Below are 23,313 nucleotides of genomic sequence, written 5' to 3'. Positions count from 1 at the left end.
CTTTTAAAATCAGGTATTTTCACTTTTGCCAAGCACCCCCACACTTTCAAATAGCTAAAATTAAGTTTTTTTATGTTTCCAAATTTCATATGGGGTTAGATAATTATTTTTAGAGAAAATCCTATTAAGGATATAATAGGCTAAAACTAAAGCTTTCCCTCACAAATTCTCTCGTACTCCTGAGCTTATAAGCATGGAGTTAACCATTTCCATTAAAGTCCTATTCTTCCTTTCTGCTACTCCATTTGATTGGAGAGAATAGGGTGCAGTCACTTCATGAATGATTCCATGATCTTCACAAAATTGAGTTATCTCATTTGATGTATATTCACCTCCCCGATCTGATATAAGAATTTTAATTTTCTTCTCCCGTTGGTTCTCAACTTCGATCTTAAAAATCTTAAATTTGCTAAGCACCTCATCCTTGGTTTTAAGTAGGTAGATGTAACAGAACTTGGATAGATCATCTATGAAGGTCACAAAGTATTTGTTACCTCACCTAGAAGTTCTACTCGAGTCACAAACATCACTATAAATCAACTCTAATAGATCTGAATCCCTATTAGCAGATTTAAAAGGCTTCCTAGGAAGTTTGGCTTCTACACAAATTTGATAATTCTCATGGTTCTTAAGATCACTTTTTGGTATTAGATTTAGGTTCATAAGTTGCTTAATTGAATTATAATTTACACGACCTAATCTACCATGCCAAATAGAAGAAGGTTCTATATTCATAATCAATAAATTTTTTATTTATTGAAGGAGCTATTACATTCAACTTAACCAATCTTTCACTTAGGAACTCTTTTCCAATAAACATTACACCATGAGAAATTATAACTTTGTTGGACTCAAAAATAAGACGATAGCCTTGCTGGACAAGCAAGATATCACTAATGAGGTTTCTCCTAACAACTGGAACATATTGGATGCCGTGCAGGGACAGAACTTTTTCAGAGGTAAGCTTTAAGTCCACTTATCCTACTCCTAGCACACGCACCTTCGAGCTGTTTGCCATGATCATAGCTCCTCCACTTGAGACCTGGTAAGAAGAAAACCAGGAGCGATCCGAACAAATATGAATTTCAGCTCCGATATCAATCCACCAATCAAGTGCTTGCAAAGTCATGTTAACTTTAGGAGTAAAGAAAACAGACCTGAAAGCTGTCTCAGAGGAGCCAGCACCGAAAGTCACTATGTTGACTTGAGCACTGGTTGTGTAGACCCTTCTTCTTAGATTGAAGAGGTGCAGTCTTCTTATAGAAGCACTGGAGAGATAAATGGTTGGTCTGACCACACACATAACAGAAACGGACACCACCATCCTCTTTCTTCTTCTTCTTCTGCTCTTGGGATTGGATAGGTTTTCCATTGTGGTGGTTAGGATTTTAGGGTTGTAAGATTTCTTTTTATAATGCTTATTTTTGAAGGATCGGTTCTGATTTTTTCTAGGTGGGGCTTCTATATTATAAGCATTATTCTTGTATCCAGTAGAAATTTTACTCCTGAGCCTATGCTGCTCTTCTATTCTAATGGAGTTCAAAACTTGGGTTAGGGTGAAACCTCCTTGGGTATGGCTCAGAGTCTTAGCAAAATCAGACCAGAAATTAGGTAGTTTATCTATCAGACAGGCTACCTGGAATGATTCATTCAAATTGGTTCCATTAGCCCTAAGCTGGTGGATCAAGATTTCAAAATCATGGATCTGGTCATTCATAGGCTTTGAGTCCATCATCCTAAAATAATTGAAGTCAGAGGCCTTGAACCTCTTTACCCCAGCATCATCAAGACCATATTTGCTATCTAGGGTGTCCTAGAGTTCTTTGGCACTCTTGGCTGTGTAATAGATATCATACAGCCTCTCAGAAAGGGCACCTAGGATTCTATGGATGCAATGATAGTCTATCTCATCAGGTGTCCTAGAGGGTGTGCTGGTGGAGGCAGAGGTTCAGTATTGGAGGAGGTTGAGTTCCGGTTTGAGTTTTGGCGAGTAGCATATCGTGAAGTAGTTGGGTTGGACCAGTTATCAACTTCAGTAGTGCTTTTACCTATGGATGAGATCAACCGTAATGTGATGAGCCAGAACTGCATTTGGTTCTACCACCCCCTAAAGTTATGGCCATCAAATTTTTCAGATTTGGCACTAAGGTGGTCACTAGTGTTTGAGGCCATAGGTTCAAGGTTATAGAGAAGAGACAGAAATCTGAATGAAGACAAAAAGTCTATGTCAAAAGATTGCACTAATATTTATATTGAACTTTGGATGTCTAATTGATATATCCAAAAAACTAATAGCCAGATCAGCTCTAGATCGGTGGTGGAGCACTAGGCTCACTTAAGTACCGGCCTTTCTTAGGCATGTATGCCTTTTTGACAAGTTTTTCTTTGACACTATTAGTTAGTGGATATAGTCACTAGAAATCACACAAATTTAATTTTTAGAAAAATCTAAGTGTAAACTTAAATTTGTTATTATGGATTAATCAATTTTTAAATTTTTTGTTTGAATTTTTTTTTGAATTAGTAATAATTGATTGCTAATTTAGTGCTAGCAAAATAATTATTATAATAAAGATCTAATATGTCAATTCAATGAATTATATGATTTATTGCCTTATTAGAATAATCGATTACTAATTTTGTGCCAGCAAATCAAATATTGTAATTAAGATCTAAAATATCAATTCAATGAATTATAAGATTTATTATCTTATTAGAATAATTGATTACTAATTTTATGGTAGTAAATCAATTATTGTAATTGAGATCTAAAATATTAATGCAATGAATTATATAATTTATTATTTTATTAGAATAATTGATTGAGATCTAATAAGTCAATTCATTGAATTAATTATTATGTATTAACCAATTTTTAAATTTTTTGTTTGAATGGGATCTGCAAATTACTCCTTGAGGAGTCCAAATGGAGATATGATAAACTCCTTGGAGGTTAAACAAATTATTTATCTTTTTAGAATAAGTGATTATTAATTTTGTGCTAATAGAATAATTATCATAATTAAAATCTAATATGTCACAATTGCAATAAAGGATTTAAGGAATTATATATTACTAACAAAAAATAAACAAACACTTTTTTGGATTGTTAGTAATAAATCACCTAAATAAACAAATGAATCTAAAATTACAATTGATAGAAACACTTAAAAGGAGTAATATATGTATCTATATATTATTAGGTGTCAAAATAAATCTATTTTAGCACAATAGAAATTTATTCTAGCACAAAATAGATCTATTCATTTAATAGATTTAAATCATAAAATTGCAAATCCTACATATCTACTAATATTAAATTTAAAATGAAAGTAAGAGAAAATAGCCTGATCGAAGGCAGGTCGAAGCGCGTAGATGCTATCCCAAAGAAGTGTTTACCTCCACATACGGGTCTCCCGGCAATCCTCCTCAGAGATACGATGGTCCTAACCTTCTTCTTCGGTACGTCTCGGAAGAAGCCAAATCGAACCCGATCGGACTCGCAGATCCAGCGAAGAACAAAATAAAAAAATAAAATAAAAAATAAAAGTGCAAGAATAAAAATCGCAAGTGGCTAGGAGGAGGAAGAACTTTTCTCCAGAATTTTCTCAATATTTTTCTCTAATTTTTCGTATCTTGAAAGGATGAAAAACAAGGTATTTATAGGAGTTTTAGTGCAGGGGTATATAGGTAATTTTATGGATGCGTCCGCGCTCTTCACGCAGATGCTGGCAATGTGCACCAGCGGACGCCAGTTGGCGCCTGCTAGAGCGCGCCCATTTATTCCCAAAAAAATGCCTAACTGGCATTTCCAATTTCAGATGCACACGCGACCCAATAAGACCGCGTGCGTATTTAATTTTTTCCACACAATATATATGGCAAACAAATATCTTCTCGAGCATAGTGATGCCACACCGTCATGGTCACCGAAGATCTATGCCTAAAAACTTAGGTTTGAGAGTCTTATCCAAATGATGCTGATTTGCTGCCCCTTTAGGAGTTGGGATCTCCAAGAGATTATGTTTGAATTGGATGTACTAGTAAAATCCGTCCCAAATTCAATCCACGCGTGTGTACATTTTCACAAATCTTCTCTCGAAGGCAAAAAAAAAATATTTATATGTAAAAAAAAATTTATTTTTGTAACTTTATCCAACCCGACCCATCCAACCCGTTCCGTTTCAGTCTACCCCGCCCCACTTTGCCTTGAGACTATGCTCACCCCACCCTGCCCCGAGACATATATGGGATGGGTATTGGTATACCCAACCTGTAATCGATCCATTACCATCCAATCCGGATATATATATCTCTTTACAAATCTCCTCTTAGACCAAAAAAATTGATTTAAATATAAAAAATTGATTTTTGTAAATTTACTCAACCAGACTTGTTCTACTAACTCTGTTTAACTCTACCAGCCCCGCCCCGCACCGACCCGAGACTCTGCCTGGCCCAAGGCAAGTATGGGGTGGGTACAGATCATAGTCTACCCGATCCATAATCGACCTATTGCTATCTCTAGTTGAAGAGAGCATGGGAAGAGCTTGTCTATACAATAGTTCAGATCTGGTACCAATATATACATATCCATATTTATTTTATTTAATGAATATAGATATGAATACATTGTCAAATGAAAAATTCATATCCTTATTTATTTTAAATGGATATGATACAAATCAGATAATGAAAGTATGGATATAAATACATATATAAGTTGGATAATTAAACTTTATGACCACAAAATCAAAAAAGTTGCAAAGTGAAAGGTAAATCAAGTTAAATAGCATATTTATATAGTCATTTATTTTTTTAAAAAAATTATGATTATTATATAAAATTAGATAAGATTACAAATATAAACGAATATTTGAATAAGGATCAAATAGTTATCTATCCATATAATATCTATTTTTTTTTGACAAAAATGAAAATAAATATGGATATTAGTTGGATGCTTAAATTTATATTCATATCTGAATAGATTCGAATACAAAAACGAATTTAGACAAATATTATCCAGTCCACTTTTATCTCTACCATACTACATCTATCCTAAGAGCTAGAAAAGTTATTCTTGAGAGAGAATTTAAGACCATTATAGTTAGGTACTCATCCTCTCTTAGCATATATTCAGAAGATTAGTGCCCACTAGAGATGTTTAAATCTAGGCATATATTTTTAAAAATTAACATGGTAGCAAATTGGACCGCATCCTACATGACCGACCCAATAATTTGGGACTCTATTGCATTTAGACCTAAGCTTCTTAATTACATTTTATTTTTAATTTACCCCTTTACCTAATTTTTTTTTTAAGATACATAATTGCATCTTATCATACTTTCTTGTGCCTTAATCCTGTGCAATCACATATCTCAACAATCATATCCGTTACGTAACCCATCGTAGCTGCCACATCGTACATATTACGGTCACATGAATCCGCAGTTGGCTGTTACGTTGGAATTAGAGCCGTCGTTTAGCTGAGAAAACTAATGAAATCTATTACTTTGTCCGACCAACGGCCTCTCTCTCTCTCTCTCTCTCTCTCTCTCTCTCGATCGCTCGCTCTCGCCCTCGGAGTCGGAGATGGCGCGGTCGGCCGGCGGCTGCAAAACCACGTGAGAAACGTTGGATTTCCAAACGGCGGCGCAAACGGGCCCACCCCGATACGCTGTTCCCCATCCCCGAGACAAGCTTTCGAAATTAAACCACACAGCAACATTTCCTCACATCAAAAACGAACGTGGCAGCATCCGATAATTGAGTTATAATGTTCTGTGTTCCAGAAATCAATGCAAATCCCATGAACGCCTGCCGATTGGCGCCGCACTGGAGACAAACTGGCGCCCGACGATCGCTATTCATATACCCTTTTCCAAAACTAGTTTTTTTCCAAAAAGGTGGTACCTAGGATTCAAAAGCCAACAGCTGGGATTAAAAATAATTATAAAAGGCAAGGTTTGTTAGTCACCTTCCGTATAAGTAACCGTAAAAAAAAATCTAAAATCCACAAAAATACTAATTTTAAATTCATTTATTTTTTTATTTCTCTCAACATTTAAGACTCTCTCGGTTGGGCAAGCGGTAACCGCTAAAAAAGGAGAGCATGACCAGGCATTGTCCTCTTCCGTCTTTCTCCTTACCATCTATCTCCCGTTTCCCCTCCCGTTTCCCCTTTGCTTCTATCGTTACTTCCTCGGTTTCCGAAGGAATAACTGTCGCTATTCTCGATTCCCCCGGGTTGGAATAGTGTATCCGAGGATACAGAGCGGAGAATGGTGGCGCGGCGGTCGGGCGCGGCGGCGGTCGTCGCGGCGCTGGTGTGGGCGGCCGCTCTGGTGGGGTGGTGCTCCGCCTACTACGACTTCGACGTCTCCTACATCACCGCCTCCCCACTCGGCGTCGAGCAGCAGGTAAAAGCCGCCTCCAAGATGCTTCCTTTCTTTTCCGATCTCTGTCTCTTCGGTCTCTCCCGAGCTACATTTTGATTAGATTTCCAGTTCGCTGTACTCTTAGTACCAAGATCTTCTTCCAATAAAAAAAAGAAAAAAACACTCGTTTGGTGACGAAACTCGTGATCGTTGTTCTGTTTCTCCTCTTTTTGCTGTTGGTGATATTGAGTGGACGCAAATACTCATCGAAATTCCCCTTTTTTTTTCCATGTCTTTTCTTTTCTTTTCTCACTTGTTCACTGATTAGGATAATGCTGAGTTATTTTTAAGAATTTTTTTTCTACTCTTCCCACCGGCAACTAATGTCTGTGACAGGTAATAGCAATTAACAAGCAATTCCCCGGTCCCATCATCAATGTAACCACCAACGGGAATGTCATGGTTAATGTGCTCAATAGCTTGGATGAGCCATTGCTCATTACCTGGTATATTTATTTTCGATTCAATAGATTGATGTTGGAATACACCTATTGATTTTGATTGGTTCGTAAGCTCTCTTGAGTTAGATTTTTACAAAAAGAATGTCTTCATTTGATGCTGCTACAGGAATGGGATTCAGCAGAGGATGAATTGCTGGCAAGATGGGGTTTTGGGAACGAATTGCCCCATCCCGCCGGGCTGGAACTGGACCTACCAGTTCCAGGTGAAGGACCAGATTGGGAGTTTCTTCTACTTCCCCTCCCTCGGTCTTCAGCGGGCAGCCGGAGGCTATGGTGGTATTGTTGTCAATAACCGGGACGTAATCCCCGTGCCCTTTGGGAAGCCTGATGGGGACATCACCCTCTTCATTGGGGACTGGTACAACAAGAACCATACGGTCAGTGGAAATTTTGAATTTTTTTTGTGAATATATGAGTTGTGGAAGGTTTATCGAGTTACTGGTTTAAGGTTTGTGGGATTTTGTAGGCCTTGAGGAAGGAACTTGATGATGGCAAGGACCTTGGCATGCCTGATGGTGTTCTGATGAATGGGAAAGGGCCGTATCGGTACAATACTACACTTGTTCCAGCCGGGATAGACTATGAGACTATCAATGTTGAACCGGGTAAATTTTCATGCGATGACCCACTTTCCAGTCTTGCAAATTATGTTTACTTTAATTCTTTACCAGACACCATAGAGATTTATTGGAGTTGGGCAATTTTAGTACATATATTGGCTGATAAAACCAAGACTTAGTGCATTTTTATGGATCATTTGTTTTTCCTTACATCATAGATGCATTAGTTAGTTAAGGAGAAATCGGTTTTACTTATTACAAAGTAATTTTGAAAGTCTTCCTATGGCATGCTGAACTGTGGTTATATTTTGTCACTGCTGCTGTTTAAGAGATGGCCTATGAGTCGACATGGTTCTGGTTTTTAAAACTTCAGAGATCTGAATCTTGAGTTTAGATATAAAAATCTAACTAAACATTTTGATGGTAATCATCTGACTAAATTCAATTTATTTTAGATATAAACATCATAATGTTGTCACGTTGTAAATAATATGACCTAATTTATTTGCAGAGGAAGGATATGTAGTCCTTTCTTTAGCTGCTCTTGTTTATTTATCCTATCAGTATGTAGTATCTATATATGTTCTATCATGATTTTTTGTTAAACAACAATACTATGAGACCAGTAGAAAGTTATTTGGCAGGTTAGGGCTACAATTTGGTTAAACCTTTTCTCTTGTATGAAATTACAATAGTTAAGTTGCTTTCCAGTGCAAATATGACAGTGCAATTCACAGCCCAATTTTTTTATTTTTAATTTCAATAATTCTCTTTTATCTTTTCTGAACATTGAGAACAAGCTGTTCTTAATATTTTTTCTGAATTTTATTGGTACTGTTCCATTTTTTTGCTCAAATTGGTTTGCCTTGTAATTGTAGCTTCTGGGATGTGACTAACATATGTAACATGGTAGCTAGTGTTTTATATATTAATTCCTTCTCCAAGTAATGTTGCTATGTTATTGATATTGGCAGATTTCTGCATATGGCATTGCAGTTATGATACTTAACAGTCTTGTTTCCCTGAAACAGGCAAAACATATCGCTTCCGTGTCCACAACGTTGGTGTCTCTACAAGCTTGAACTTCAGAATCCAAAATCACAACTTGCTTCTTGTAGAGACAGAAGGAACTTATACTGTGCAGCAGAACTATACCAACTTAGATATCCATGTGGGACAATCATACTCATTCCTGGTTACAATGGATCAAAATGCCAGCAGTGACTACTACATTGTGGCAAGTCCTAGGTTTGTGAATGAGTCACTTTGGACGAGAGTTACTGGCGTTGCCATTTTGCACTATTCAAATTCCAAAGGCAAAGCATCTGGGCCTCTTCCAGATAGTCCTAATGATGTCTCCGACAAAATGTGGTCGATGAATCAGGCACAGTCTATCAGGTTTGTGCACAATATTTTGAGTATCCTATACATACACAGAGAAGACCGTTACTTTCCTTTATGGAATACATGATCTTTCCTTCTTTCTTATCTATTTTAAATTCGGCTTTTCTGGTTTTATGTTCTGAGCTTGTTTCTTCCCAAGAAGTTTGATATCCTGGCTAGAGAATTTTTTAAAATAACATGTGTTTTTGTTGGTTTTTCTTCAAAGATAAAAAACTATGTTTTCTGCACTGTCATTTTTTTGCACACGAGCCACATCATGTTTTATAAGTTTAAATAAAAGAATTTGATATTGTATATCTATAGCAAACAACAAAATTATAGACTATCTGAGGACTTCCATTGTCTACTAGATCCTTTTTCTTGGTATATAGCATCCATCATATATTTGTTCAAGAGTGTTCTTTTCTAATTTATCAGGACAAATCTGAGTTCTGGTGCCGCACGCGCCAACCCTCAGGGATCTTTTAAATATGGTTCGATCAATGTGACCGAGGTGTACATGTTAAGAAATGAGCCGCCTGTGGTCATTAATGGAAAACGTCGTACTACGCTCAACAGACTCTCATATTCTCCCCCTGATACACCATTGAATCTTGCTGATACGTATGATAAGAAAGGAATTTATACACTCGATTTCCCTACTAGGCCACTTGATGGACCACCTCGAATTGGAGCATCTATAATTAATGCTTCATACAAGGGCTTCATGGAAATTATATTTCAGAACAATGATACTAAAGTCCAGACCTACCACATGGACGGATATGCATTTTTTGTTGTTGGGTAAGGACAGCATCTCAGCTTTGCATTTCCAGGGTCAAATGCATGTTTGTATCAGCATATTAACTAGATGTTTCTCCTTGTTAACTACAGAATGGCTTATGGGGAGTGGACTGAGGATAGCAGAAGCCAGTATAATAAGTGGGATGCTGTTTTTCGCTGTACCACACAGGTGTCTCCCTGTACACTAGTCTTCCATGCTTTATAGAGAAATGATTTGATCTTGGTATTCTTGACAATTATCTTGCACTGGTGAAATTGAATTTGGTGTATTCTTATCTGTTTCTTATCTGTTTTAGTCCTTAATCAATGGATATATATGAAGAGAAACCCCTCCCCCCTTCCTTATTCACATCAAAGGCAAAACTAATTTTGAATTACTGTTACAATCTGATTTGTGAGTGATGTCTTTTCTTTTCTTTTTCGTTTTTTATTTTTTATTTTTTAACTCTTTAATGTAACATAAGCAAGAAAATTTTAATTAAGTTTTTAATTTATTTAGTAACAGTTTAATCAGCAATTGAAATAGCATGATGATACCTGTGTCTGAGAGTCAGAAGTTGTTCCATTTTCAATGTAAAGCATCTTGCATATCTTATATGGTGATACCATTTGATTGTTTTAAAAGTAATATCCCAGCAAATCCTGTATTTCATCACTTTTCATCTAAAGCGTTCCACTTCTTTCACTTTCTGGCCTCTGATTTTGCTTTCCAACCTTTGAGGTATTTAAGCGCTTTTTTGAAGCCATTACCTCTTTATATATGCATCTTTTTACCTTTTTAAGTTGTTGTTTTAATCATTAAAACCGTGTCACCAGTTAAATTCTTAATCTCTAAAAGTCGCTTGTCTTTATTGTTTTTTGAATTATGTATCTATGCACATCATCTGTCAGTCCTTAGGAGTATTCAGTTTCTGAAGTATAGAAAGCAGTGCAGTTCAATTTGGGCTCACCTAAAACAGTGTTCAGAAATTATGGGACTAGTTTGGGAAATCTTAGAATGATGCCACATAAATTGAAATCATATGCATGCATATACATTTATCTATCTTAGAATGATGCCAGATGGATTGAAATCATTATGTATGCATATACATTTATCTTCACTTATACACATGTATAGACATAATGCTACACTGGCATACGCACACATGCACCCTCACACACACAGAATGTTTGTGACTGTGTGTGTGAGAGAGAGCAAGAGGTTGAATGGCATCACCAAGGAAGATACCTTACTTTCATCTTAATTCTTGATGGACCTTAAATCCTGGTCAACTGTTGTGAAGTATATGTCTCCACCTTTTCCTTTTATGCCGATAAGTTCTTCTAGTAGTATGCAGTGTAATAAGCTTTGTTGTCAGGATCTCATGATCCATGGCCCAGATTGAAAGTGCCAGAGCAATCTAGATCGGATCCTTGGACCAGGATCATGATGAGAGTGGGATAAAGATTTGGTTCATATGATCCAGATGGTTGATTGTACTAATATTTGGATCATAAGATCTGGATCCAAGTCATCTCTTTACATACTAAAGCTATTAGAATATCCTTTTCTTTAGATCATCAGTTTCTTTGTGTCCTACAATGGCTAATTCATCATTGATAAATTTCCAAAGCATCAAATCGGCAATCTCCTTCAAATTTTCAACTTTTAAGAGTAAAGAAAAAAGAAGATGTTTAGTTGTTTTGGATCTAAGACCAAGAATTAAAATTTTCTTTTCATATCTTTTTCACCATTTTCAGAAAATTGGTTACTTCTACCATTCTATGATCTTCTACCTAAGAGGAGAAGTTAGTTCAATAGCTCATGTCTATGTACGTTGTTCTGGGTCAAATTAAGATATTCTATGTATTTATGGTGAAATAAAATATTATTATTGATTGTTAGACATAGTATTTGCCTGTTGGGCATTATTTATGGTTTTTGGAAGCTGAACTTTTATGCCCTTACATGATGGCTTCTTTCTCCTTATTTGTTCAGATCATAATTTGTTTATGCTTCTTACTTTCTATGTCATTTCAACCCTATTTTTATGTTTAAAAGAAATTGGTAAGAATCTTACATTTTGCAATCTGATGATCTGATCCGATTCAACCCTCTCTACAATTGATGATACAATCCTGAGCTTAACAATATTGGCATCAAAGTGTCCTTTCATGTCTTGAGAGTATCCTGCTGTGTTCACCGAGAGCATACATTTAATTTTCTAGTTTGTTACTGTTCTTGTATTTTGGGATAACTTCAATATCTAAATCAAGTTTATGAGGATTTAGCTAGGAGAAGGAAAATCATTGGCATTTCTCTTTTTTTTGCATATTTTTCTCTTTCCACATTTATAATGTATGTGTTGCTTTTCTAAATGTCTTCAAAAGTGGGAAAGTGCTGGGCACAGGAATTTGAAAAGGCTAATAATTTGGTACAGACTGGGTAAGACTGTCCTCATTTTGTTTCATTCATCTTTGTTTGTGCTTGAAACACTGAGTAGAATGTTCTTCTGCTGTGCCAGATACTTCAACCAATACCGACTGAAACAGGACATCGCTAAGTAATCACTAATGATCAAGCTGGATTGTTATATTTCTACCTGGCTTAGTTCTGCATATAATTTGGCTTAAAGATTTTGTAGTTAACAAAAATCTTTTGTGATTTGCTCTTCTTTTTTTTTTTGGCAAAGACACGAGCACATTGTCTTGTGGCCAAGTTAGAAAGGTCCCTTATGCGTGGCATTTCCCAGTTTCAATTCATCTTGTGTGTCCATGTGTTATTATGGAATCACCTCCACAGCAGCTGAACACGATCACCCATCCATGCACCTCGCCCACACACGCACCTTTTTTTTTTTTGATAGATCGGATAGATCATACAGTTGTAGTACGAGTATATCCAAGAAAATCAGAAAATAAAAGATGGCATAAGGGGAGGGGGAGGGAATAGTCTCGTAGCTATCTTAAAGAATACCACCAAAGTGTCGAGCAAAACGAATAAAGGTCATCTCTCTTCCCCCAAAACGAAACCACTAATACTGTGACGGTTTGAAAATGTAGCCTCCAAGTTTTGTAGAAATGTACTGTATCCTTGAGTTCTGACAAAAGATTTGCTCAGGCTGCATGATATGGTGAGACAGTCCTACTATTTAGTGAAAAAAATCCTACACTTTATTGATTAAAAACAAGTGATGACTGCTGCTTTTTATTCTCATGTCTTGTTTATTGATATACTTGTTTGATTGTATAAAATACTCTGCACGTTCATGTTGGCTTTTGCTCCTTTCTTGTTTCAATGATTGGAGATGAAGCCATTCTGAGTTTCTACATCATGTCAAATTCTAGCCCAGCCACAATGTTTACCTGGTAATATTTCTACGGGCTTTGATCTCAGGTTTTCCCAGGAGCATGGACTGCTGTCTTGGTGTCACTAGATAATGAGGGCTTTTGGAATGTGCGTGCGGAAAATCTTGATACATGGTACCTTGGACAGGAGGTGTATATAAAGCTTGTCAACCCTGAAACAAGTTTCAAGACCGAGTCGCCTAAACCTGATAATGCCCTTTATTGTGGTGCCCTCAAGAACCTGCAGAAGTATGTTACTGATATCCTTGTTGCCTTTTCTTTCAGACAAGTTCAGCCCCTTTTTTTTCTGTCTGATCACTTGTTCACAATCTGATATTTGCTTCAATTTTAATGATCTTCAGGGATCAGACACCTCATGGCTCAAATGCATCAAATTCATCTCCTTCAATTCTAAATGTTGGAAGCAAGCTGCTCACCTTGATGCTACTCTTAGCTTTGACTGCCATATTTGTGTAGTTGTTTGAGTAGAAAACATCACAATTTTCGCCCCCTTGAGGAAAAAACTTTGACCATAAGATTTCAAATGTGAAAATCTCTTCTTGTCAATAATGGATTTTCTGTGCTCTTGACATGCTTTTAGGTTGCATATCATTTTGTCATCTTCACACTCTTCAGCTTTGACCATTCAGGAAATCAAAATTGTATAACATTTATGAAATGCAACTTAATGAAAGCATTTAAAGGTTCTTTTTGTTTGAGAGATGAGGCTCCAGTATTTCCAGTCCTTACAGGACCACATAGGGATTATTTTCTCAATTATATTTACTCTGTATCTGCTCGATTTTTCATCTCCGTTTTTCATCTCCGCCACCTTTTATATCTTGTTTCGGTACATGAACCCTTCCCATTGAGATGAGTTAGCTATCAACTTCGTTGCTTTATTGTTTTCGCTTTCTGAAACCTGGTAAAAGATTACTGAAAGGTAACAGCAACGTGGGGTTGATATTTCGGAGAACTTTATGACAGGAACTATATGCTGTAGTGGTTGTGTGCACCTTAAAGACTACAATCTATGTCATCAGAATTACTCTTTGCTGCAATTTGAAATCTGGAGAACTTGTTTGAGTTGTGGCCATTAAGCTAATCAGATACCTAACGACCAAGTTCCAGGTTGTGGGGATTATGTGGACCTGGCGTCAAACACAGATCAACTAAACAAGAAAGCTAGCCTCGTGCTCAGGTTGGGTCAGGCTAAGAACATACTCGAGCCTAACCGGATCAAAAAGATATTCAGGCAGAACCAGATGCAACCTTAGATTGGATCGGATGGATCGAGATGTTTTATTGTAGACAAAACATGCTCAGCTTGGGCTGGGAGGACTATAATTGTGAAAACATAAGGGTAGATATAGGTTAAAGGAAATGATTCTTCTAATAAAGAAAGTCATATGCCTCTAATAATTTTTTTCTAATATGGAAATGATTCTTCTAACAATTTTGATGATTTTCGGATACCAAAGTATGCTTGGTTGATCATCATATTGCATCCTTTTTTTTCCGAATGCGGTCATCATAGTGCATCTTGCATACACAATTGAAAAATGATCGAATATGCATCGGATATTAGTGTTTCTATGATATGATCCATATATTGTCTTCGTTTCAACAAAGATGATTACAGATTTTGACATCAATCATATGCTAAATTTGGTATCAATGTTTGTTTTAAACTTATATGAACACAAATAGGATATTAGTAATATGGATATAAGTAGAGATACAGACCTGATATAATAAACTCTGTTGTTAGGATCCTTTTCCGGTTTTTTCATCAAATAAAGAAAAAGTTTATGCTTTATGTTTATTAATTTGAATTTAGTATACAAAGATCCCAACTTTCTTTTATTATTTTTAATACAAATAAGCAATCATACAAAGAAAACAAAAAAATTACCATATTCATCTGATCAAATGAATCCTTTGATCCTAATGACTCAGCTAAGTTACCCATTTCAGTCAAAAGGTTGACTTTTAGGGATGCAATCCAAAAATTTAAGGATATCACCATATGATAAAGATATTATATCAAAAATATATTGACGCTGTCACTTACCTTCAGATTTTATGAAAGCTATATGAAACTCATTAGGACTGGAAACACCATAACTATCTTAAAAGAAAAAATAGACCGGAAACAAATTCAGATAGTAATCAAATATTTATGTACCTATAGCCATATATGCTTTACCTTGAAAGGACAAGTATTAATTGGATGGTAAAACTTGTATCCACATCCAAATGTATTAGAAATTGGAAATAAATCCATAAGGATATTAACCAAACCATTTTCACCGTGTTGTGATCCTTAGAAACATTACTAAATCAAGTCTGTTTGCAGCTCATGTAAAGGACATGAGCATTGCACTCTATCGAATCTTTAAGCAGCACAAGAATAAAAGAATTAAACATAATTTATAACTCCTTTGGTCTGCATGCTATCTCTATTTTTCATTTAATACCAATGACACTACAGATGCGAGTTCTATTCCACATCGTGAAAGTCCTACAGTCTTCCCAAGTTATTCCACCTACTATTCCATAGAATATGGTGATTTCATGATCAAAACACGAAATTTTGTAATGCAAGCTCAATTAAGATCTTCATGATGCAAAAAATCCATTAAAAACTGTACATAAAAGTGAACTGAAAAGAATACTGAAAAAAGAAAAAGCAAGAGCATAATTGTCAACCCCATCTCTGACAAAATTGTATGGATCTAATATTCTCCTTGCATGCGATCCAATATCTGCTGTATTGATTGATATAAAGCAGTACTTGACTGCTGGCTTTTTGACTTCATGCACATTGGAATACCATGAAAACTGGTGCAGCATCTCACTTGCTCTGCTGCCTTTCAGAATATTCATCATTTTGAAAGCCAATAAATAATTAGGAACAAAGTGCAAGCTGCTATGACTGCAGATAGAATAAGTGTGTCCTTGGAGCGCTTCCTTCTAATGGCACCTGCAAGTACAAAAGCAGCAGTAAGGACCGACCATATAATAAGCACAAAAAGAATTTAAGAACAGGATGTCTGAATACCAAGAAGGCCTCGAATTATAGGAAATTTGTCACCCAGCTGCTTGACTTTTCCCTGAACATTCCCAAACAAAGCCCTTTGTGTGCCCAGAACTGATCTTGTGCCTTGTGCTTGACCAATCACCTCATCAATCTAGGTAAAAGTAATTAGTTAGAATACATGAAGTAGTCTGATTAATGCAGGAGAGACTGGTCTAGGGACAAAGTCTATCAGAAAGGATTACAATTGCTCATTCCATACGAAGAGAATCAAAGCAATGCTTTCAATAGATTAAAAAGTTGTTCTTATTGGAAGGTGCAATGAATAGTTTGAGCGCAGAAATTTAGAACAAGAATAGTGGAGGTTATACACATATGCAAAACTATCAGCACATAAGCTTGCGACACATAAAGATCTACAAACAAATTGATAGAATAAAGTTTCTTTAATATCCAAGCTATTAATTATTCCTACAATACCTCAGTTCTGTCAATGTCCAAATAAATAATAATCATGGTGGAAGTCAATCAGGTTTCTGATAGACTTTATCATCAAGCTAGCTGTCACCTTCAACCTTTTTTTTAATTAAAAAAAAGAGTAATTTAATGAAAAACCCACCAAGCAACAAGTGCACATTTAATACAAGAAAAATGGATAATTTGCCCTCAAACTAGTTAGAATTTATCAAATGCAAAATTTAAGATCATGCCCAAAAAGGCACATGAGAAACTAGCCCCAACTCAACACCCTGGCCCCATGAGCCAAGTAATTGGGAATTTCATGGCCACAACCACAGGCCCAGTGGCATTGGGCCACATAACACATCATCTGGGCAATCACATGTTTATACAAGACGCTACTTGAATAATTGCTGATCAGAAACACGAAAATATATTGACTTGTCCTGTACATGCATCAGTATCTTGAAGGGGATGGATGTTTGCGGTTTCTTCTGTCAGAGAGAGCATTGAATTAGGACTCCCATTGGCTTCACACCTGGAGCTAAGAACCTGTTTTGCTCGGCCATGAAACTCTAAGTTCATCTATAGTACAGTCATTTGTATCCCTTAAGAGGGAGACACACTTTTACACATGGTGAACCCCCCAAAAAGATCAAATTGATAATAAAACAGCTAATATCCCAAGCTTGTTCTAAGTTGGAGAAATCCTAATGTCTGATTGTAATTGCTGGACCATGGATGTTAAAACTTTCTCCCCACCAGTTACTTGATAACCCAAAATGGCATCAACCTTGTTCACTTTAAATAGGGATGGAAGATTCTCTAACACTATCGATTGTTTTGGATCCAGGTCCGGTTGATCCAAAAATTGATCATCTGATTTATGTGACACTGTGAGCTTCAATTATAACAAAAAACCAACACTGTCAAAATGGAAAGACATCTAAACTAAAACATTCAAACTTCAAAAGATTTACTTGGAATACCAGAAAACAAATAATATGGAATTAATATATCGATAAATCTATTTTATAATAATTGTACAGCTACAATAACAAAAGAAAATGCTGTTCTTTGAGTAGAGTGTACAACTAACATCTGTTTCATCCTAAAGATTTATACAATTTACATCAAAAAGACATACCTGATTTATGCTTCCATGAATTGAAGCTCTCTCCCTCAACAAATGTACTCCGGGTGACATGCTGCCAGATGCCTGTTTGAAGTCACTAAGGTTAATCAAATATCACATTAGAATTAACTATAAAACAAATAACACAAATCACAACTGTTGCTCACCTTTGATTCACTGATATCACTTTTAACAGAGTTGAGAAGCTCAGCATGCTCCATCATGGAATTTAAGTTTCCCTTTGTTCTTCTAAATTCCTAAGCAGATGATTCCAACAGTAGAAATTACATCGGGTTGCCACTAAAGCACTATATATTCCTTTGAAAAATGATCAAACAAACACATAAAATCTAAAAAATAGTGGAACAGACATCTCTGTCTGTCACCCATTTACTAAATTTTGTTGTTGATATGGTAGTACCAGAATTGAATTGCAGCACTGCTTTAGTCTCCAAAATGAAGCAGCAAGTTGATTACATCAAGGTTTGGGTCAAAAAAACCCAAACTTGAACTCGACTTGTTTATTAAATAGGTCAAGATTTGAAACCTAAACCTGTTATGTTTAATAAGCAGGTAATCTGACTCAACCTGCTTAACCTATTTAATAAACAGGTCATACCGAGTTAGGTCCAACTTGTTATTAGAGTCATCTAGCCTTCCCTAAACTATATGGTGCTGGCTTTATGAATTCACATAAACCAAGATTCTTATTTTGAGCTAACTTTGATGTTCTCCTACTTCTTTTGCAGTGGAGACCTGAATGCCAAGTATGACTCGTAATAATCTATCCTCCGGGGAATACGACGATTCGTTCGCTGTCTGAGGCGTTAATTTACCTACTAAAATATCACCTGTTTCTACCCAAGATCCCAGCATAACGATTCCATTTCTGTCTAAATTTCGGAGTAAATGAGTCTCGAGATGCGGTATTTCCTTAGTAATTCTTTCAGGGCCCTGGCTTGTCACATGAGTCTGAATTTCATATATGTCAATATAGGTCTTCCCTCCTCTTCCCACATCCTTTAACAAATTAATGTAACCCCTCCTTACCAGGTCCTCCTCCAACCTTTGTGTAAATTCTAATATTATCTCAGTTGACTCTCCATTACTTTGCCAATTTGTGCAACTCGTACAAACTAACATTACCCCTCTTTAAGGGAGCCAATTCCAATCTTTATTGTAGATTCCAATATTATCTTAGCTGACTCTCCATTTCTTTGTCCGAGTTTGTGCAACTCATACAACTCCTCTAATATATTCATTTCTCATACCATCTTTCTAGTTTTACCACACATTCATCTCAAAATTCTCATTTATGTTACATTAAACTTTTATCTTTGGAGCCCTTTTATTACTCAACACTATGAGCCATGTAGCATTGCAAGCCTTACTGTTGTTCTATAAGATTTTCTTTTAAATTGACAAGGTATTCATTGATCATATGATAAACATTGATCACTTAAAATCATAGAAGCACCTTTCCATTTCATCCAACAAGCTCTAACTCTATGACACATATCTTAGGCCATTGCTTTGTGCATAAGATCATAAATAATAAAATTGAACAGTATATTATATCATTTGCCCATCCATCTTACCAGAACCTCATCTTCATTTCTATTTGTCGCTAAAATTGTATTTTCTATATTCTATGTTGCTGATTTTTTACGCCTTTATCCTCTAAGGCTTTCTTTGAATTATCCAATTTAGCATCAGATAGTGTTCTTTTCTTATCAATCAACATTTCATTATCTACAAAAAAAGATACTAGGGCGGTATATCTTCTTGATTATCAGCAATAAGTACACTTATAATCGCATAAAAGACATGGGTTTCACATCATAAAAAGATAATTGAAATATCCAATTTCTAAGACTAGCACCTATATGAGTATCCTACAAATATAACAAGAGACATAAGATGTAAATACTATCCAATGCAGTGAAATTTATTAAAATGAAATAAAAATGAACATTGTAAATAGGTCCTTCTACAACAAAAAATTATATACAGTAGGCTACTACAATGAACATTGGTAGAAATGGGGCATTCTAATAAAAAGGGATTGACATGTGCAATAACTAGATTCTGTTTATGTATTTATGTGTGTTTGTGCACCTGGGCACCCATGTGTGCATGCACATGCATGCAAACACACATGCAGATATATATTTGCAGGGAGCAAATACTTGCCAAACTTTGATGGGAGGTTTTCATAAGGTTGATCCATTGAGGTCTGGTAGCAAAAGATTCCCAAATTTCAATAGGTCATGCCTTGATCCTATTGATGACACCAGAAGATGGTATAAGGCTTGTTGATTAAAGTAAAATTAGTGCTGACTGCTTAAGGTAATCTGACAAAGCAGATTAAACAAGCAACCAAGTTAAAGTGAAAGAATTCTCACCTGTGTGAATTCATGAAGTATGTCTCTGTGCCTTGCAAGCTTTTGGGTTACAGAAGTGGTAGGTGCTGCCGACGGAGCACATCGACTCATTCCATCATTAACATCCAGTAGCTTCTCTAGTAAAGACTGGATTTCTATTTCCATAGACTTCCATGATCTGCTAGATACAACAGGTGAACTATTGTCTGCATAACCTGAAACATTAAATGGTTTCTGAATAAGAAGATTGCCTTAACCGAATGTCCCTGGAAATTTATATCTGCAAGCATTACCAACCAATCATCACATCAGTACGATGGCATTTATCATACAAAAAGAAAAAGAAAAAGAAAAAGAAAAGGAAAGAAAGTTCTTGTTAGCTTACAACCTAGTATTGGTCAGAAAAAATAACGTGAAGTTAAAACACTTATTCGAACAAAATCATTTATCATCTTGAAATTTTAGAAACTTAAACTTGAAAGAATCATCCCAGAAGCACGTGACTCCATTATGAGATTAAGCACTGCTCAGATAAGTTAGACTTGTTTTGGTGCCTGTTCAAGACAAGCATGGAAACAAGACCCTGCTGACAATTCTAGCTATAAACTGAACAATGGAGACCTCTCTGAGACTATTTAGAAAATATGTATGGGTATTCATTGTAGATTTCATCGTAACATAAAATCAAAGTTGTATGCAGCACCGAAGGGAGACATCTAACCTTATTGCTGGAAGTTTACATCTAACACAAATACGACGAGTTCACTGCTGCAATAAGTAGAAGAAAAGAAGAAAGAGCAGTAAGAGACCTAAAACAACAAAACAACTACTAACAGCAGCTTACATCATTTTCTCTCACACTATTAACAATAACAAATAAAACCAGACTTAATCGTTGTTAGAATGAATATAAGCAAACTTATTTTACTTCACTAGGCCTCTACCTATCTCTCCACATCTCCACTTTGCTCTATAGGGAAGTTATATTAAATATTCCTTAACTGAGAAACTATTAAATTGCATCTTCATATTACCAAAACATCAGCATTAGACTTGGCCAAAATCATTGGAGGCTGCAACAGTAAAATTGGATAAAACTCCAGATTAGCTCAGTTGTTTCCCCATGGTTCAAGACAAAGACCACATTACCGGTCCTAAAGACTTCGATCAATGGATTACCAAAGAACAACAACAAAATTCTATTGTGTCATCGATGCCCCATCGATTTGATTATGTTTTGTTGATCCCGTTGGAGATCCATCCCAGACGCAGAGGATTTTGATTATTTTTAGATCAGATCTGAAAGAATTCAGGAGAGGGAAGAGGAGATCGAAGTTAAGATACCGGAAGAGTGAGTGAATCGGGCGCCTAGCTTGGCGTAGGAGGAGAGCCTGACGTCGAGATCCCCTTCGATCTTTCTCGCCTCTTTGCGAAGCTCCTCCCACCCCGATTCCTGGAGGTCCAAACTCGAATCCCCCATCCCCTTCTTCTCTCCCCCTCCTCCTCCTCCTCTTCTTCTTGTCTCCTTCTTAGTCTTCCACTTCTTCTCCTAGTGGCGGCGATCGCGAGGAATTGGATTCGAACCCAGCGGCAGCGGCGGCAGTACCTCTGATCGTCGCGGCAGCCTGAGATTTCGTGGTGGGTGAGATTTGTGGAGCTTTCTTTTCTTTTTTTTATTTTTTGTGAAGGTTTTTATACTGGAAGGAGGAAATATTTCTTTTCTTTCTTTCTAAGTTAGCAGAAGGCTAAGAAAAGTTTCTCTACAGAAAAAATGGAGAAATTTCAACGGGTGCTCGAGTTAGCGTGCGATGCTAAAGATTACTGGTTATCCGAATTTTGGCGTTTTATAAGAAGAGATATGCTTGAGATTAACGTTTCGGGTTGTTAAGTGGGTCTTTAGAGGGATGGGAAAATAATTTTCTATTTTTTTTTTTAACAAATGAACAAGTCCTACAGTTATCAAGACGTGTCGCGCCATAAAAGAAAGGGACCACCCACTTGTACAGGCAGCCACTGAGGGACGGCGACACTTCTCAGGTTGTGCACATATTTCGAAAAACGAACAGAGTAGTGATTGGATCACCTTCTATACTACTCATCATTCTGGTGATATTCTATGAACTCGCTCTGCACTTGTTTCCCTATCTTTGTGCAGCATTTTGTCTAGTAACTTAGATGGCAGTGCCCATGCAAGACTAGTATGAATTGCCGATGTAACTAAAAAAAAAAAAGGAACCACGACGGTTGGATCGCGCAAGACTAGCTTTTCGAGATATATGCAACGGATGAATGGAAGGAAGGAGTTTGGATTGTTTTGAGAGTTGCGAAAAAAAAAAAAAACGATTAGTCCCAAATGAGATATATCTATTTATCTATCATTTGATTCGAATTAGGAGCAGATTTGAAAAAAATCTACAAAAAAGAAAATATCATTGATCCATGGATTTGCTTATCCATGGTAAGGGATATGACTTGATCTAGTATTGCCCAATTTCATAAAATTTATGCTCGTTGGATGCTTATGAATCAAATGCCGCCTTATGTAGTTTCTTCCTTTAAGTCTTGGATAATCCAAAGGGGGTCATGTGACAGTGAAAGGTACGAATTCTGTTATCAATCTTATTTCAGCATAATTTATGACGCGCCGTAGTATCTTCCTCTAATTTGGTGATGCTTGACCAATTTTCTTTCTCTAATGAAATCTTTAATTAGTAAATTTTATGTTAGGGGTACCAAAGCGATGATGCGCATTCCTGGCCTGCATCACCATCTCTATCCAATAATCATACGATAACAATATTACCGTGATTATAATAATGTCATGATATTCTAATAATTTTTGTTATACTCATTCTTATACGATAAAATAATAATTAATGTAATATCATATTGCAATATAATAATATTATGTACAATTATAATAAGAGAATGTAATAAAAATAATATAATTATTATCGATATCAATTAATTATAAAACAAAATCATAATTATAAGAATTGATATTACAGTATAATACAATTTTGTACTATGTCATGCATTATATACTCTATCATATTGCATATCTTGTGATATTTATTATATTATAATAATTCCATAATATATAATACGATAATATAACATAATATAACAAGGTAATCTTGCCATGTCAATTAAAGGATGACCATAACCTCTTCACATTAATTAAGAACAGGAATTCCAGTTGTAGTTTCATATGCAAGCAAGCTAAATAGACAATATAAAAATAAATATAGCACTTCTAGTTGCAGCTGCAATTTTTGACAACTAGAATTGTATTTAACCAAATTAAACAACCT

At 36.0% G+C, this 23,313-nt stretch overlaps 2 protein-coding genes across 2 annotated transcripts; one reads left to right on the top strand and one right to left on the bottom strand.

The window, feature by feature from the left end:
• Positions 1-6,089: 6,089 nt before the first annotated feature.
• On the top strand, positions 6,090-13,700 carry LOC103710716 (monocopper oxidase-like protein SKU5). The gene is made up of 9 exons (XM_088705682.2): positions 6,090-6,425; positions 6,780-6,889; positions 7,011-7,281; positions 7,371-7,509; positions 8,496-8,862; positions 9,286-9,651; positions 9,742-9,820; positions 13,031-13,230; positions 13,344-13,700. Exons 1-9 carry the CDS (start codon positions 6,288-6,290, stop codon positions 13,456-13,458), a joined length of 1,785 nt encoding a protein of 594 aa, XP_088561808.2. The 5' UTR covers positions 6,090-6,287; the 3' UTR covers positions 13,459-13,700.
• A 1,875-nt stretch (positions 13,701-15,575) lies between these two features.
• LOC103710717 (Golgi SNAP receptor complex member 1-2-like) lies at positions 15,576-21,827 on the bottom strand. The gene is made up of 6 exons (XM_008796593.5): positions 21,344-21,827; positions 20,021-20,214; positions 17,783-17,872; positions 17,628-17,699; positions 16,046-16,175; positions 15,576-15,967 (listed from the first exon to the last, which is right to left on the bottom strand). The coding sequence occupies exons 1-6, from the start codon at positions 21,477-21,479 to the stop codon at positions 15,870-15,872; spliced, it is 720 nt and encodes a 239-aa protein (XP_008794815.3). The 5' UTR covers positions 21,480-21,827; the 3' UTR covers positions 15,576-15,869.
• Between the last annotated feature and the right edge of the window lie 1,486 nt (positions 21,828-23,313).

Source organism: Phoenix dactylifera, chromosome 10, assembly GCF_051530095.1.
Source record: "Phoenix dactylifera cultivar Ajwa chromosome 10, Ajwa_hap1_PhDact_Kaust_v1.1, whole genome shotgun sequence".
In the NCBI taxonomy this organism is placed as follows: Eukaryota; Viridiplantae; Streptophyta; class Magnoliopsida; order Arecales; family Arecaceae; genus Phoenix; species Phoenix dactylifera.
The sequence above is the reverse complement of the archived record's forward strand: the minus strand, read 5'-3'. Positions and strand labels throughout refer to the sequence as shown.

What these genes read in the sequence shown, in the direction of transcription:
- LOC103710716 (XM_088705682.2), top strand. Translation starts at nt 6,288, where the DNA reads ATGGTGGCGCGGCGGTCGGGCGCGGCGGCGGTCGTCGCGGCGCTGGTG. An exon ending in CACTCGGCGTCGAGCAGCAG is followed by an intron (nt 6,426 to 6,779) that starts GTAAAAGCCGCC and finishes TGTCTGTGACAG; the next exon opens with GTAATAGCAATTAACAAGCA. An exon ending in GCCCTCAAGAACCTGCAGAA is followed by an intron (nt 13,231 to 13,343) that starts GTATGTTACTGA and finishes AATGATCTTCAG; the next exon opens with GGATCAGACACCTCATGGCT.
- LOC103710717 (XM_008796593.5), bottom strand. Translation starts at nt 21,479, where the DNA reads ATGGGGGATTCGAGTTTGGACCTCCAGGAATCGGGGTGGGAGGAGCTT. An exon ending in CCGATTCACTCACTCTTCCG is followed by an intron (nt 20,215 to 21,343) that starts GTATCTTAACTT and finishes TTAATGTTTCAG; the next exon opens with GTTATGCAGACAATAGTTCA. An exon ending in TACTTCATGAATTCACACAG is followed by an intron (nt 17,873 to 20,020) that starts GTGAGAATTCTT and finishes TCATCTGCTTAG; the next exon opens with GAATTTAGAAGAACAAAGGG.